This window comes from Salminus brasiliensis, chromosome 1, assembly GCF_030463535.1.
Source record: "Salminus brasiliensis chromosome 1, fSalBra1.hap2, whole genome shotgun sequence".
NCBI classification, from domain to species: Eukaryota; Metazoa; Chordata; class Actinopteri; order Characiformes; family Bryconidae; genus Salminus; species Salminus brasiliensis.
Genome location: NC_132878.1, coordinates 21,674,019 through 21,692,178, shown reverse-complemented (window position 1 = coordinate 21,692,178; position 18,160 = coordinate 21,674,019). Strand labels below are relative to the sequence as shown.

Here is an 18,160-nt window from a genome sequence, read left to right as displayed (position 1 = left end):
GACATTCATATAAGGCCACATATTTTTGACTTGCAATTTAAAAATGGTCCTTTCACTCCTCAAAACAGTATATTTATATTATAATTGCTTATATAACCTACGTCTTAGCTCCACCTATTTATGTTTAAGTTTTAAAGCATGTTTCTGCACAGACTTTTTGTGTCAAGCACACCGCACAACAGCCAATCAGAGCAGATGTTATTTATTTAATGTTGATTATTGTGAGACATACATTCAAAGTCATTGATGTAAGAATGTCATTAATATTGTCATAAATCTTGTTTTCTGATGTGCAGTAAATAATTGTGTGTTTTTTTGTTGGCAGTTGGCGGCGAGGTGAGCGTGAACATGGTGGGCGACAGTGAAGTTTATATGGGCGATTCAGCAGAAATCCGCTGCCAGTACAATTTTCTGCAAAACGCCAGCATGGTGATGGTGCAGTGGTTTGTGGTATGTACACTCATAACTTGCATTGCACACTTCCCAGAATCCTCTAGTCAATAACTTCTAATTGTTACTATAATGGAAAAACAGGACTATTTTAGGCTGGCTTTGTTCTAGATTGTCCTATATACTAAACTATGTTTCCCATGAACCTCAGCGTGACCATCGTGGAAGTAGAGTGAGGATCTCCTACAGTGACCTCACCATGCAAAAGGTGGATGAGAACACTAACTACACTGACCGAATCAGCATATCTGGGGACAGTGGTGGAGAAAACCTGACCATTGTAGACGTGAAACTGTCTGATGAGAGGGAGTTCTTTTGTCAGGTCGATGGCCTGGCCGCAGGCAGTAACGAGGGCAAGTTCCACTTGAGGGTTTTTGGTGAGTCAGTTTCTTTTAAAATACTGCTACTACTGGCACTACTACTAATAATAAAACTAACTAGGGCTGCAAAAATGCACTGATTCATGATGATTCAACCGCATTGGTTTTGGAATTATAGAGTGGATCGTAATTGAATACATACATTTTTTATTGTTTTATTGGGCCAAGTAAAATCTACTAACACAAAGGGCAAATTAAAGTTGAATTTTCAAAAAACAGGCAGATGTGTTGTTTTTGTTGTCCACAATAAACTAGTGTGTACTTGTCCTCCAGTCACAGTTGTAAGTAGTTTTGATCAGAGTAGAATGGGACCCCCAGGTAAGTCTTGGTTCCTCCCAAGATTTTTTCCTCCAGCTCTGAGGGACTTTTTCCTTGGCATGGTTGCCTTTGGCTTGCTCATTAGGGGTCTTAAAACTTTTGTAAAAAGTGCTATACAGATACATTTGATATGATTTGATAAACTCATTGTGTTTGTAATCGAACCAAAATAATAGAATTTAAATTGAATAAAAGTCACAGATCTTAGGTTTTATTTGTATAGTACCTTTTATATTTATATTATATTTTGCAGCTCAGATTGCAATAGAAATGAAAATAAAACAATGTATGGTCAAAGAACATACAGATGCAGTAGCAGTAGAAGACAAGTAGCAAATTAAGAGAAAATAAAATGATAAAAAAAAACTATGGAAACAGACATTGCTCTTCAGCAGTTTTGTTGTGTTCTCCTCAGAATAAATTATTTTGTTTTGGTTTGTTCTGTTGTTTAGACCCTCCAGAGCCTCCTGTCATTGAAGCTGTCAATTATGGAGTTTCTGTAACCAGTGCCTTACCATCGAAGGTCAGTGTCAGTCTCAGACCCCCTCTATGCTAGTTGTATTGGTTCTGACTGAATGGTGTTTGCATGTCTTTTTAGTCTGGTTTTAGCTGAGTCGTGAAGATCTGTCTCTGATTTTGATTAGGTTGCAACTTGTGAAGCAACAAAAGGATTCCCCCAGCCAAACATCACCTGGTACCGCAATCACAAGCCACTATCCCTCAAACATGGCCGTAAGTAAAGGAGAATAGATCGTTGTGAAGGTCTGTTGTCTCATCCTGTAGATGATTTTAATTCCTTTTATCATCCCTAATTAGATAAACCACAGTTCCGTCTTCAATCCAGGAGTAATAAGCTACTTAGAGATGGTTAAATCTAATTACCAGCATAATCATTACAGAGAGAGCTCACTGTGTCTATCTGTAAGTAAACTAATTGTTTGTGTATGCTTTATCTCAGAGGTGAACGTGATAACCCTGTTATCCAAGGACTCCACTGGGCTGTACACAGTGCAGAGCGAGCTCCAGTATAAGGTGACCAGGGAAGACAAGGATGCACACTTCTCCTGCGAGGTCAGCTACTACGTACCCTGGGCGGTCCGAACTGTTGAATCCAAAACCGTCAACATCAGTGTGCACTGTGAGTCTGTGCAGCACCCCACCACCCCATTTACACCTGCACTGTTCGCACCTTCCTGAGACTTCATAATGAAGGCCAAGCTAAACACTGTGAAGGACAAAAATGAGAGCTTTGTTCAAGAGCTGTGTATGGTCAAAACAAGAAGAGGGACTTACCCTGAATTCTTACAGTATTTGAAGTTAGTAGCAGATGATTTTTATTATGCAGTTCTAGGTGATGATATAAGAATTATTACAAAAAAAAGTTACATCACTGAATAACAACAATGCACAGTTCTGTTCTTCTGTTCACTTTTAGCAGTAAAAGCTTTATATAATTGATACTTCAGACACTAAATGTGCATTTTATTACCTGCTAGACAGCAAGAAAGAAGTCTAGCCATTCACTCACAACAGCTGTGTTCCAAATACCTTATACATACCGCAGGTGTACTCATTGTGGCCAAAATAGCATGCAGGATATGACCAACATGAATTTCTCCTGTATGCCACAGGCCAAGGAATAAGGCGGGTCTTGGGATTGGTCTGATTAGCTCAGCCCCTGATGTTAGTAGAGTCTATTTACATCCTTGCCCAGTTGTACAGTATAATTAACTGTACTGTTATGTGAGGAGTAGCATTTATTCTACAGTATATGATATGCAGCAAGTAATTTCAACACAACAGCATATACCAAAGTGTATATCCTCTGCAGTATGGAGTTGGTTGATATTCCCCAGGCCTGCCAGTGTGTAAATAATAAATTTAGTGTAAAAGGGCCAATACCTTAATGAATTAGTAATGAAATAAATACGACAAATATCTGTAGAATTTTAGGCTGGGAAATATAGACTGGGATCATTTAAATTATTGAGATGCCTTCATTTGGAAATTCCAGACACTCTCAATTTTCCCAACATTCCCTGAAAATGTGACTTATTCAGCATCAAAGTAGAGCTGTGTCGGCTATGACATGGCTCCGGAATTCCTGGCATTGTTGCTGCTGACCGAATGGCTGCAGTGTTGAAGCCACACTGCCCTGGTAACGCATATCTGAATGGTCCGCCATTTATGGGCTCTGGCTTTTTTTGTGTGCCCCACAGACCCCACGAACGAAATCAAGATGTGGAAGGAATTGCCTGTGGGTCTGGTCAAAGAGGGGGACACAGTGCAGATCCGTTGCCACGGTGACGGCAACCCCCCGCCTACCATCACTTTCAAACGAGAACAAGTGAGAATGGCCCCCCATTTTTTTGTCTTTTTTTACGTTCTTCATTCCCTCATTTTCTAGCGGGGAGGGCTGTGTAGCGGTGAGAAGAGGCTGACATGGAGAACATGCTTTATGTGCAGCATGGAGCCAGCAACAGTGATTAAATTTGTCAGTAAATTACAGAATAATGTGAATCTGGCAGTTGTTCTTTACATTTCATGCCAGATTTCATGAGGAATAGACCAATAAAAATGCTCCAAAATGACCTGCAACACAATCTTTTTACATTGACTTTCATTGAAAGTGAAGTTCTTTCCTTCTTCTGTACAGTTACACTGTTTTTGCAGGACAGTGACGATAAGTATGTTTCTACACTGCTTGTAAAATATTTTGGAGACTTTATAATTTTTTTATAGTTTGCAATATCATTAAAAAAGGACAGTGTAAGAATATTGGTGAAGATCTTGTGGCATTTGTTATAAATGTTAATATAAATGTTAATCTTCATTTACATAATTATAATTTTGGTAACATTTTCAAATTGCTTTGCACAAAAGGATGAGATAAAATACTAGAAAATCTGAATCATTACAGTATACATAAAGTAAAATTAATGAAACTGCAGCACATTACAAATTATAAGCTGTAAAATCAAGTAAGACACTCAGTAAACTAGGCGTAGGCCAGCCTCTCAAGTTGGCCTAAACTTAAAATGCAAAGTAAGCACCTGACTATCTATACAATATCTGTTCTCTGTCCTCTTTCTCTTCTATAGCATACGGAGCTGGAAGCTTACAATAACCTACTGGTTCTGAAGGATGTTACCCGGAGGGATAGTGGCATGTACCACTGCCATTCACTGGATCTGGACTCTGTGTCTGGAGACAAGGACGTGATGGGGAATCTGCAGCTTACCGTGCACTGTGAGTAGCTGCAGCTCCACACTCACACTAACATGCAGACATCCTGGGGAAACTGTACTTTATTCGAAGTTCAGTTCCAGTCAGACATCAGCGCTAACACCTGATTCTGCTAATTGGGTTCTGTTCTTTGTTAAGGAAGTGAGATGGCTGGAGAACACCTGTAGACTGGTTTTGTTGACTATGGGCGGTCTAATCACTTAGGAACTGCCTGCTGCTAGATTTAATTCCTTATTGCCTGCTAACATTTTGGGGTATTAAGTATTTTTTAACATCTAATACCAAAGGGTAACTAATTTTCTTCATGTTTAAAAATTAAAAAGCTTGGGGTAGCATGCAAACATTGTTTAAAAAGGTACCATTCACAACATGAAGCTTTAAAAGTCAGCCTCTTTTAAATTCATTGTCACACAACACCAGTGAATGTAGATTAATCCACTTATTCGACCAGCATTTACATTTACCCCATTGCTTCATCATACATTAGTTATGAGGAGTGTTCCACCTTGAACTGCTTTTAGAATGAGGAACAGTATACGGCAACAGAGATTATTTACACATATATAATGTGTGTGTGTGTATATATATATATATATATATATATATATATATATATATATATATATGTGGTCAGGTAAAATTGAATTATGACTTGATACATCACAATAAGTGATGATACGTGATATTAACTAGATATTAACTAGATAATTACTAGTTCTAATCGGTATAAACAAATGTCACTATGAATGTGGGGAAGGATTTGGCCTAAACATGCTTGCACAAATAAACACAGCTGCTTAAACCAGTTGGCAGACAGCTATAACCAATGTTGGAGAGAAAGTACTTAGCATATGTTTGTGTGTGTCTGTATGCGTGTCTGTGTGTGTGTGCAGATCTTGACCCAGCTGTGGTGGTGCCTAAAGATTCTGAAGTTATGCTGAAAGGGGAGAACCTGACAGCCACTTGTAATGCCCTGTCCTCTCTGGAGACAAGCACTGTGTGGCTTAAGGTACAGTCACTCTGCCTCAATATTCAGTCACCTACTTTGACAATTGAACTGATAAAAAATTTGAAAATATAGTTGGTTTTTTTTCGTTTGATTTTGGAATATATTGAAATAATGTTTAAACATTAAGAATCAGTGATCATTTAAGCAATAATAATAAGCATGAACATAATCATAATGTGGACTAAAGTATAAATTACCAACACTGATTCTTTATATATTTTATATTTAAATGTTTTTAGGAACATTGAGTGGTTATTACAGGATCAATTACATATTCTAATTACATATTTATAGTGCTTTCTTGTCAGGCTATCTGCCTTGAGCAATGTATTCTATTCCTTTTATTATAACTTCATTCTACAAAGTCAGAGTGAAGCTATGTTCATCTTTCTGGGCATATCTTCAGCTTTATTCATTTTACCTTCCTACAATTTTTTTGAAACCTGTGAACTAAGATCGCATTAAAGCATATCATTTAAATATATTTTTTACATTTAGGTGTGTGATTATGTACGGTACATGTGTTTGTATTTTCAGAATGGTGTAGAGATTAAAAATGGTAACGTGCTGCATCTGCAAGATGCAACGTTTGACACAGCTGGACACTACAACTGCGAGGTGACCGTTCCCACTCTACCGGGTCTGCGTACCAGTGGATCAGTCCACATCATTGTGCAGGGTAAGCACTAAGCACCAGCCGGCAGACGATACAGCCCACCTTTAACAAAAGTATGGCGTGTTAGGTGTGACTTTCCATCACAGAGTCATGGTTCAGTACACAGAGGATACACGATATGCACTATTAGGGTAATATGGTAATTTCACAAGCACGCATTGGCACCTGGAAACCTTAAGCTGTAAGTTGTTGGATTTGCATGGTATTGTGGGAACTGTAGTTGGTTTAGGAGTATTGATGTGGTAACTGTAGTCTTCTCTTCCCGCGGTTTTGACTATTCTGACTTTTAAGAACTTATTTATACTCGTAAAATCATGGTGGATTGGACAAGGACGACGTGTTAGTGCTTTTGTATGTGTGTGTGTGGAAACACACTGAACATGCCAACAATTACACTTTACTGCTGTATTACCTACAAGCTGTTTAATTAACTACCTCAGTAGTTAATTAAACATATAACATATGCTATGACTGTATAGCACTAGATGGAACAAACTGAACCTTACACAACTGTCTGTTCAAATGAAATAATAAGAAAACCTGGTTTAGTGCTTTATTTTTTTTACTGTATCTCTACTGTGTAAAAACTGTATTTTTACTTTTGTGTATCTCTCCCCTTCTAATGACTTTATTAACTTATCCAGTGGTGGCCGTGGCTTAATTATCTCATTCTCACAACTTACTGAGTCATGCTCACAACTTAATTGTTAAAGGCCACAATTTAATTATCACCACTTTACTTTCTCGTTTTCATACCTTACTAAGTCATGGCCACACATTAGGATCCTTTGCTAATTTTTTTATTAAGAAGGGACATTACCATGGGGTATCTGCAAGGAGAAGTGGGCAAAAAAGTGTTTCATTTTTCAAACTGGGGGACTGGTGTGTTGAATATCTTTCTTATTAAATATAAAAAATGTTATGTTCCCTCAGGGAACTGTTTATGCATTACTAAGTGTTTGATGTAAGATGTAATGTCTTTCAGTGTTTGAAATGTATACAAAATCAAGAACTCACACAGGGACAAACACTTTTCCATGGCACTGTGTGCCTTTTCTCAGATTATTCCACTGAGCAAGAAATCATTGATGTGTACTTTTGAACACACTTGATTTTTTGCGCTGTTGGTAATTGTGACCCCCAAGGTTAAAGAAATGATCACCTACTTAGTAAGTAAACCTTCTTGCATCTTGCTACTTGTGTTTATTTGTGCTGAAATGTGACATCCTGCAGGTGCTCCACAGTTGAGAGATGTAAAGAGGGAGGTGGATGTAATAGAGAAGGTGGGAAAGTGGGTGAATCTAACATGCGATGTGAGAGGTTACCCAAGACCCATCGTTACTTGGAGCGGCCCCAGCATCAGTGTAAGAATCACACAACACCTTTGAGACCCTGTAACCATTTAAACTTTAAGGATGTGCCAGAAGGTCCTCACTTCATTTTTCATTCTAATGGCTGCATACCTTACATATTAGTCTCACATTGGTACTGAATACTGACTCTACCTGCATAATAATCCTGGAGTGGTTACATACTAATCTTAGCTCCAGATGCCTGTATGTTGACCTTGGCGGTGTGTTTGTGTGTTTATCTTTTCAGGGCTGGCGTGAAGTTGTAAGAAAAGAGACAGAGGACTTTGTTCAAAGCATTGTGACTCTGAAAATCACTAGAGACACTGATGCTGTGGCTGTCTGCAATGCAACAAACAAACTAGGGGCAGAGACCAAGATTTACACCATTAGAAGCAGTAGGTTTCTCAGATTCCAGACATCCCCAGCTATTTTATTTAACCTTTTTTTCTGATGGACTTTTTAATGCTGTACAGTTACATCATTAATTACATAGCTAATTACATTACATTTACATTCTATATTATGCAGAAACACATTAACAGTAAACACACAAGACATTTAGTCAGAACTATTGTCACAATGGTTTCACTTGTTTCAATGGGCTACAAGCACAAACCAATTCTGTTAAAATTATGACATTCTTTTGTCATGTCTGTTGATAACTATGTCAAATAAAGATGTCACGATACCAGAAATTTTGTAGTCTGTACCAGTACCACTACAATTCTACGATTCTCAATACAAATTTCAATACCATGACAAAAATTCATAAATAAATATATCTGAACTTTTTGTTCAATGTATGTTATACATAACAGTGTTATGAAACTTACTCAATCTATTAGACATCTTTACGTATTATGCTACCCTTGTCAGTTCTGGAGAAATCGCAGTCTCGCATAGAAATGAGAGCTGCAGAACTTTAAAAAGTACCGTATGAAACAAATAGCGTCATGTTTTCAGAATTTTGGTTTTGACATGGCACCAAAGTATTGTTAGTCATGACATCCCCAGTGACAACTGTTTGTGACAGTTACAACACCATCATTATTTAAATGCAACTGAAACATCATCTGAGGACAACAGAATTTTAATGTAAAGTTGTTGGCAAACATTTGGGCACCTCTGGTCACATGTTGATGTGCAAAATTAAGTAAACACACGTCTGCACAATTTAATGCATATTTACTGTTTACATGTTGGTGAAAAATTTAACATAACGTGATGTGTAGAATGGTTATGCACATTTTAGATGATTTGTTTTAGTACTTTAAAATGTGCAGTAAACTGCCTTATTTTCTGCAGCCAGGGTCTCTTTCCAGTGTGAAAAAAGAATTCCATGGATTTATTTTATGAATACAATCCAGCTATTTCAAATTTACACAAATGTGATGTGTAATGATGTAGTCATTACAGTACTTGAAATTGAGTTGATTTTTGTGATTTATGTGATTTATGTGTAGTAATGTGGCATCTCTCATAGCATGTGTGAAATCTCTTTTGGCCCATGTCAAAGTTTGTAGAAATTGCTTCTCTCCTGACTATGCATCATGGACATCATGGAACCCTGCCTATAGAGGATTTGTGTATTATTTTCACTTTCACAATTAACAAAGTTTGTAGCTTGAACAGGGTTGTCCAATCTTTTACCTGACTGATCATTAAAAGTGTATGTTAGTATTTGTTAAATGTAATGTTTAGTTTTCAAAACCATTGTCAAGTGTTGATAGTATTTCCAAGGGCCTTTCAAATTTTGAATGATGTTGTTAGACCATTTACCAGCTCCAGCTATAGCTCACTCACTGACTGGAGGTCTTCCATAAACCACACATCAGCTGAACTATGAGAAAGAACTCGCTGAGTTTTCACAATGTATTAAATGTAGCAATGAGCTCATTCAGGTTTTCTGTATACTAGTGGCACTCAGCAGTAACATTGAGCAAATTGCACAGTATGGGTAGTTTGAGTTTAAGGGGGTCAGTGAGGATAATGTTATACATGCAGATGTTGACTAGTCTGCTGAGTCTAAAGTACATTCTCTTTGTGTCTCTCCACAGTTCCAATCGTGACCCCGGCGGCACAAAACACTGCAGGTAAAGATCTCTGCCGATATCCATCCGTGCCATACAATGAATGATCAGCTGACGTTTGAAAAAATCATGAATAATTCATGATTATTTTTTTTTTATGTTGGAGGCACTGCAGAAGTTAGATTGACTCCCCTCTGCAGCCCCTGGGCATATTTAAAATTCTGTGTGAAGAGAAAAAAAAATCATACAAAAAAAGAGCTGAAATCAAGGCAGACTTTGCTTGGGAAAACACATCCACCACCAAATGTTTTTTTTTCTCCTTCCCCCTCCAAGATGAATGTATAATTAGCTTTCTCCGAAAATTAGCAAAAAAATGTTTTGAAGTGTGCCTTGCCAGCGTAGCAGGGCATCAGAGTTATTGTGGTAAGCATTTGCGGTAGCGGCGTGTTGTTTCATTGAGAGGACTCAGCTCGTAAAACTCATTCCCAGACGATTGTTTGTCGTCTAACTCCGTGTTTATACATGGCATTTGTTCCTAGTGCCTGCAAATGGCAATCCTTTATTTTAATTTGTCTCACAGGAGGGGTAAAATTCCATAGCCGTTTGCCTTTCATTGCTCTTGTGCATTAGCTCTTCCATTACGCAAGATAGCATTTCACTCCTTCAACAATATCTGCACAATCTCTCCAACTGTTAAAGGACAGAAACAGAAAGTATGCTTTCCAAAATCTGCCATTTTTTTTTTTTACCTGATTTAAGACCTAAATGGTGGAAACGTTGTCCTTTTTGGTGCCACATGTTCTGATTTTCCATCCGTTGACATAGGGAAAGTGAAATAGGCCAGTCTGTGTGGTAAAGCCTGATACACTTCTATTATACACTGTATGGACCAAAGTATTGGGACACCTGCTTATTCATCGTTTCTTCTGAAATCAGTGGTATTAAAGAAGAGGTTATCCTGCTTTTGTTGTGATGTTGTGAGGTCAGGATGTTGGATTATCACCACCCCACCTCATCCCCAACTCCCCAACTCGTCCCAAATGTATTGGATGGAGCAGCATCATTCCAGAGAACACAGTTCCACTGCTCCACAGCTCTGACAACTCTGAGGGGCTTTATACCCCTCATATAGCCAATAGGTTGATGTTTATCTGCTCCAGAGAGTCCTGTTCTATTGGCAATACTGTATTTGAGTCAGACAGTGTTTGTGTGTGCATGTGCACAGCTGTGTCAGCAATGAATGCATTCATTAAAAGAGGTATCCACAAATATTTGATATTTTTAGATTATATTTAAATATTTGGACATATAGTGTAACACTGACTGAATGCTGAAACTCTAAAGGCAAGACACAGTAATATAGTTGGTACTACACCAGTCAAACATATTTGTGGAAGAAGCTGCATTCACCTTAGTGCTAATGCACAATCTGTCTTAACACTATTCCTCTAGATAACAGTGGGGTGATCATCGTGGTCATTATCATCAGCATTCTTCTCCTGGCCATCTTGGGAAGCGTTCTCTACTTCCTGTACAAGAAGGGCAAGTTACCGTGTGGACGTTCTGGCAAACAGGAGATGTAAGTGCTTGGTTATATTTGTATTATAAAGGCTTGCCTTTTTATAGTACTGTTTGGATGGGATACAGTTTCTGAGCATCAGTGTTTAAAAAAAAAACATCACCATAATGTGTCTATTTAATTGACAGTAGAAGCTGCAATAGTGTACTGTCATGGCTACCAGCACGTAAAAACGAATCCCATCCAAATAGTGCTTTTAATTAGAGAATTTTTGCACCAAATGCTGCAGCATATTAGAGTGTAGTATGTTAATATCTACAGCATTAATCCCTTTAGCAACAAGGAGAAAACCAACAAGGATGACATTGTCGTGGAGATGAAGGCGGATAAGACAGAGGAGTCGGTACTACTAAAAGGTGTCAATGGCGATAAGAAACCACCTACTGACCAGGTAACTATGGAAGCTGAGGAAACGGCGGCCTGTGGATTCAGTTTAATTCTATTCTAGTTCTAGTTCTAGTGTTATTAACCATGAGCTCTCTGGCTTACAGTAAGAGACTGTAGCCCAGTCTTTTAATGCAGAATTTGTAGTACTCATCCTCTCTTCATCAGTGGTCGGTTGCTGACCCTTTGGTGATGCACTGCTCTGAGGCTTGAAGTGACAGTGACTTCTGTGAAAACTCCAGCAACACTGCTATACACAAATAATACTTGGTCAGCAACTGACCAGTGATAATTGGGAAAACGGGTGGCTGAAACATTTTGTACAGTTCTGTACATTTGTACAGTCGTATGTTGTAGATCCAGTAAGAAGGCAGATACTTAAAAAAGGCCAATGAAAGGAATTAACAAACATGAAAGTAGAGGTCTGCTCAACGGTGGCCAGTCAAACATTGGGTTTCTGCAACACATTGGGCTCTGGTTTGGATTTGTTCTATTTTATGTAGCAGATTTAGTTTTTATTTGGTCTGTACCTACATACATTTCACATGTTCTCTTCATTCCATGAGTGTGCAGACATGGGCTTGAAGCTGTTCATGTTGTAAAAAGTGGTAAAGCGATCTAACTGTGTTTCTCTTGTTTTCATATCCGTACCTGAAGTGAAGTACAGTGACCTACGCAAATAACATGGAAAGCAGCCAAGAACTGAAGATGCCAACTGAAGCCAATTCAGTGCCTCACCGACCCAACAATCAGAAGCTAGGATATGGAGAACCTCTGGTGGAGCAGCCATCTTTTTTGGATAAAGAGGACTGTCTTTGTACTTTTCCTTTAATGAGCAGCAGTATTCCTGATTAGGCATATTGGACTAAAAGTGAGCTCATTTAAAAATGTTTTTTTTCTTTTCCCCAACACATTCTCATCAGCTGAAGGCAGCATTGTTAATGTTACAACATATGGTCCTCATAAACCTTAAAACGTGTATATATTATATATAATATTTAATGCTGAAATCGTTCTTACTTTTTGCCAACTCCAACTATAAGCCACTCTGTCACCCTCAGCTAAAACAAACTAGTCTGCGTTAACAATTTTCACAGTAAATAAAAAATTGACACAATAAGCTATGGACAGGATTTCTCTGTACTGTCATGCACTCACTGCACCCTAGTGTAAGTCAGACCACACTTCTCTTTTCCCAGAAATGAGGAGATTGGTTGAAACCTCAAACTTGTTCCCCAATCATTTTTTTCCCCATCTTGTAGAGAATGCACTTCGTCTTAACTGCATCTGCCAAAAGATTCTCAGATCTCAAAGCTGACCATTTCAAAGCTATATCATGTTGTGTTGTCAGATCAGATCTCGTAAGCAGTAGCCAATAAGTGACCAGTCAGGTCATGGAGACCAATAAACGCAGAGCTTACTTGTGTAAAGAGAAAAAAATGTGATTCCATCTCCAACCCAAGGAGTTGTTTTTTTTAGTCCTTTGTAGAAACTACTGCTCAGCTCTTGTACTGTTTGTAAATATTTGTAGCGGAGGAGAACGTAGCTGTTCACTGCTGAGGGGAATCCACGACTTCCTCTTTTTTTCCTGCCTCGCTGCGTGTGTTCATTTCATGTAAATGTTCTTTTACTGCAGCTTCGTAATGCTTGTTCTGTTCTTTTTCATGTGTACGTACGTGTTGGGTGAGGGGGAAAAGGGTGAGGTTTGTTTTTGTCTCTTTTAAGGGAAGTTGATGACTTGTTTTAAGAGTTTTAAAGGAATAGCTCAATCAACACGGCTAATATTGCTAACAGTGGGCCTGAAGGAAAACATGACAGATAGCAGTTAACTGGCCAGCTGGTTGGGATACAGAAGAATGCATCTGTGGACGGAAGAGTTGGCGGCTACTTGCTTTCATTCATTACCTGTTAGCAGCATTAGCATGTTTGCTCAAGCTGGTCCTTTAAAGAGAGTAGCATATTATACCCTGGTCTGTTGGCCTTTGGCCGTGGGGGAGCTGGGGTTCTCCTCCTTTACTGCTGTGTGTAAGAAAGGGTTTTTTTATGTTTTCTTGTTTGTATTCATTCTTCAGAAAGAATTGTGACCAAGTTCAAACTGCTGGTGTGTACATGATCTAGGAATGTGCTGCCATTGCTCTTAATGTAAAGTTATTGTTTTAACCCTACCATAAGAAGACCACGACCACCAGCTACCAGTCCTGTACCTAAAAAGGGACAGAAAAACAGCTGACTCAGAATACAATTACAATAAAAGTAAGCAGGTCCAGAAAGTAAAAATCCACCACTATCTATTTTTGCTTTCTGGACCTGGTTTGATTATGGTAGGGCACTTTCTTTAAGCACTATTCTGGCAAGAAATCATATAAACATGAGTTATCACTGAACCTAAATGCAGTCAATCAGCTAAGACATGTTTAATATCTAAAATGTGCTTCTTTGGTTTAGAACGGGAGATGCTAGGCAAATATTGCTAACAAAAGCTGGGTTTAGACTGTCACCAATCTCTAAAAGAATACAGCACGATCTATTTGCTTAAAAGCTATGTAAATATGTTAAGTAAAAATATTGAGTAAAACTGCATTACCTTATGTTAACATTTAAGCTTAATAATTGGCTTAATCTAAAATAATGACCTATGTCAGATATTAAACATGGTCTTGGCTGATCGACTGTATCTGATATCCATGATAAATGATGTTAATCTGATTTTTCATCAAGTTGGTTATTTAAGTTTGGATTGCATCTGTACTGAGAACAGGTCTAGATTTTGCTACTAATATTTTTTTTAGTTAACTTTACAGCTGTCACATTCTGTTTAAGTTAAAGTGAAAGGGACCAGCTGTGATTTTCATCCATTCACCGCAATGTGAGACATCAGTGAAATCCCTAGAAAAACTACTGTAAGCCAGTCTCTCGCCTCTCTTTGCTCATCCCTGTACAGGATAGCAAGATGTGGCTCAATAGGTCAGACTGGATCGATGTACATAAACATGTTCACCTGTGCAGTTCCTTAAGAGGTTTTGTAGTAATGTTCTAGTTTTGCTTATGTGTGTAAATTAAGTACATGTGGTTTGATGCTTGCGTTTTTTATATACTGTATTTTTGTTTTGTTTTGCAAAAAAACAACAACAACAACAACAATGCCAAATAAAGCTATGTTACACTTAAACCCAAAGTTGCCCATTTGAGGTTCTTTTTTGACAACAGAGGTCTTAAAAGATTAGAAGAGCCAGTCTTACTGTGCACTGTCCAGTACTGTCTGTCACCATTCAGGAGGGGTTTAGCTTAAGCCACTGTTTCTATGAGGTTCTTCAGGTGATGACTGATTGCATGCTTGCTGGGTAATTCAGGCTGACCCACAGTTTCACTTTTCAATTGTCTGCTTGCACTAGAAATGCGTTATTATAAATATAATAAATGAAAATTAAGATTTTTCTGCAGTTAAAAGTCTGTCTGAAGTTCAGAAGTAAGCTAAATGACCTGAACATGACCTGTTAGGACTTTTGGGTCAGGCACAATCCTTTTATTGAAGTTCATGGAGCTGCATTTCAGAAAGGCCATAATAGCCTCATATGTCACTGCTGCCATTCTCATCACATGCCTAAGTAAGAGAATCTAATATTTAAATGTCTTGAGAGTGTGAAGTGATGTCTTGGTGAGTTATCCCAGCATGCACCGGACATCATGAAGATGTTGAATCCTACTTGAAAATAAAAAGTGGGGCTGACATCAAAACCCAACATTGTACACATGCTGAATTTTGGTCGGATGAATTCACATATCTGTCAAAAAACTAACAAACAAAAAACACTGGATTGATATCAAGCTCCCAACGTTAGACAGATGTTGAATTTTGGATACTTAAAATTATGACTTACTAATAACATTACCGTCTAACAATAGCAGGATTTCACACTGTGTAGACGTAAACATTATGAAGTTAAGCAGACGTTGGATTTTGGTCTCTATACCTAAACACTAGATGCTAGCAATTTGGGTCAATATGACGTTGGCATGTGACGTTTGGAAGACATTGGAGTTTGGTATCAGTGGCAGGTGTTTTCAGCAGTCTACGTCAAATTGGTGAGGACATTAGACATTGTTCTGACATTAGTGTCACCAGACACCTCAGCCTACATTCAACCAGATAACAACGTCTATTGACGTTGGTGGTCAGATGGGATTGATCACAGGGTTGTGAGTTTGATACATAGGGCTGGGTGAGGCACATAACCCTCTCTGCTCTGATGTTGGCTTTCTAAGCTTAGGATATGAATACATTTTTGTATTTAAACTGTATAAGAATAATTATGATTGATGCTGAAGATGCTGAACTTTTACTTAACGTAGGAGGTTAACACTTTTACAAAGCTCTGTTCAGCTTACAGCAGTTCAGCGCCACACATCCCTGCACAAGTAATCATAAGTCTTTCAGTCTGCTGCTTTCTGAGACGCACTACAAGAGCAGCCAATCAGATCAGACATCATTTGTATTTATTTTAATTGTCTTAAAGACACAGCAACTAAAACCAGCATCTGGTACATAGAGCAACATAAAAGTTGGTGGACCCTTGTGGGACACAATAATACAGACTGAACATGGAATCTACCCAGTATGGGCTCGTTCATTACATCAGATTTAGGTCTTTGTGCTAATGAACGTTTAAGGGCCTGTATTTAAGAAAGGTAGTAATTTCGTCATCATCATCATCATCATCATTACCAACATCATAATTATTATTATCATCGTTTAATGGACACTAAAACCAGCATGAAATTAATGTAGTTGAGCCTCCATTCAAAGATTTGGCTTCAATAATGCAACACAGGCTGAGAATGATGAGCAGAGAAAGAGCGCCCCCTGCTGGGTTGCATTAAGCGCACAGCCACACAGACTGGCGTTTCCTTTTTATTATTAATATAATTATGGATGTTAATAAAAACAAAAAATTACTTGTTTTACTGTAACACTTATTTATAATTTAAGTGTCAGACAACTTATTTGTTTATATTTTTTGTTTTACAGTTTGTCAAACTAGGCAGGTGCATGCTAAACTAAACGATTGTATTTGACTTTATTTTATTAGCATTTTTGCTCTCACTCCAACTGACTAAAAGTGAGTTCTTAAATTGAAGTTTATGATTTTTAATTGTAATGTTTCAATGTTCACATTGCCCTTGTCTAAAAACGTCTCAGCACAGATGATTCTTAAAGTGTCGATCGAGCATCACACTGAACTCTCTCTCTCTCTCTCTCTCTCTCTCTCTCTCTCTCTCTCTCTCTCTCTCTCTCTCTCTCCCTCTCTCTCTCTCTCTCTCTCTTTCTAAGACTTCAGATGATCTTACAAATAAGACGCTCTCGGGTAATTAGTCCCTCGTCTTTTGTTGCCCCTGATTTAAGAGCGCAATGCATTGTGGTGAGTGTAGTTTTTTGTGCACGCCTCAGACACTCCACGTCAATCTCACAGTTGCAGATTGAAGGTAACCGATCTGAGCTAGCAGTGGTAATCGTCGGTGTCCTGTTTCAGTAACTGCACAGTGTTAGTACAGTCTCCACTCAGCACTTCAGCTGTGTTCTAATTGGCTGCCTAATATTTTACACCATTCTTAAATCCTTATAACTTGACTTTTAACCTGCAGTCCGAGGCGGATAGTTTTCATATATTAAGATAATGAACCGAACGAGCTGCTTGTTGCAGCAATATTTATTTACAGCAACAAAAGAACAGAATATGGCCCCTCTCGTGAGCAGGGGCAGTACTGTGCCACGGCAGCAGGTGGCGCATCTCTTGTTCAAACGGTCGCTCCGTGTCTCGCGCCTTTGGGTTGTGTTCTCGAATGGCGTCCTTGACAACGGCGAGTTTGAAATCCACACCGGAACCCCGGCTACTGGCCGTTAGTGACCGTTAAAAACCGTTAGTGGAGGCTGAGAGCGCAGCTCGCCGACACGCAGAGCAACAGGTAACGGAAGCTTGGCTCGTTTTCTGGACCTAGTTACCGACCGCCGGTGTGGTCGTGTTTATGCACTGTGTTGTTCCAGCCCTGTAACGATACACACTCAGATACTACTGCTTCATCTAAATGTGCGAACCTCGATGAACAAACCGTCATAAGACAAAATAGCTTATCAATAATTCAGCAGCATGTTTAGATATCGATTATTACAGATTCATCAAAGCAGTGTGTTTAGTTACTAACATGTAACCAGTGCTCTGCTAACTATTAGGAGGCCAGAATTTCAAAGCTTGTTGGAGCACAAGATGTTTTACAGAATAGTAGATAGCTAAAGTTAAAAACTGCCAAAAACCAAAAACTTTTTTATTATTATTTATTTATTTCTAGCTAACTGCATTAGAAACCATCCTTACATAAATATATCTTTGTAATTGTACCATATTGTCCATATATATTATTGACCATATTGTCCATGGCTGTATGTAGTAATTTCTCTAAGACGATGTATTTGTAAGTGTATTTGTAGGTGTCTTGGACCGTGGAGAGTTTTCATGGTTACAGCAATGTCATTCTTCTCAGGTTGGTGTAAATCTTACAGCACTGTTAGTACTAAGATGAGAGATAAGATAAGATAATCCTTTATTAGTCCCACAGTGGGGAAATTCTCAGTGTCACAGCAGAAAGGGATAGCAAGACACAATATAAATAAAGTAAAAGTAAAGTAAAAAAGCAATAACAATATTATTTACAGATTAATTATTGCAAATGACTCTTAATTGCA

The 18,160-nt window shown here is 38.4% G+C and overlaps 1 protein-coding gene across 2 annotated transcripts in view; it reads left to right on the top strand.

Annotated features, from left to right (window-relative positions):
• The window catches only part of mcama (melanoma cell adhesion molecule a), a 45,698-nt gene extending 31,126 nt beyond the window's left edge, over positions 1–14,572 (top strand). Inside the window, exons 2-16 of one of the 2 annotated variants that reach the window (XM_072674418.1) lie at positions 326–450; positions 602–827; positions 1,601–1,671; positions 1,793–1,880; positions 2,107–2,286; positions 3,368–3,495; positions 4,250–4,397; positions 5,288–5,403; positions 5,941–6,082; positions 7,313–7,443; positions 7,679–7,826; positions 9,489–9,524; positions 10,914–11,040; positions 11,317–11,431; positions 12,082–14,572. In XM_072674418.1, the coding sequence (XP_072530519.1) occupies positions 326–450; positions 602–827; positions 1,601–1,671; positions 1,793–1,880; positions 2,107–2,286; positions 3,368–3,495; positions 4,250–4,397; positions 5,288–5,403; positions 5,941–6,082; positions 7,313–7,443; positions 7,679–7,826; positions 9,489–9,524; positions 10,914–11,040; positions 11,317–11,431; positions 12,082–12,084 (1,784 nt within the window). In that variant the 3' untranslated portion in view covers positions 12,085–14,572. Of the gene's footprint in view, positions 1–325; positions 451–601; positions 828–1,600; positions 1,672–1,792; positions 1,881–2,106; positions 2,287–3,367; positions 3,496–4,249; positions 4,398–5,287; positions 5,404–5,940; positions 6,083–7,312; positions 7,444–7,678; positions 7,827–9,488; positions 9,525–10,913; positions 11,041–11,301; positions 11,432–12,081 lie in introns of both variants that reach the window. The other variant, XM_072674416.1, reaches the window with a different exon arrangement.
• Positions 14,573–18,160: the final 3,588 nt, after the last annotated feature.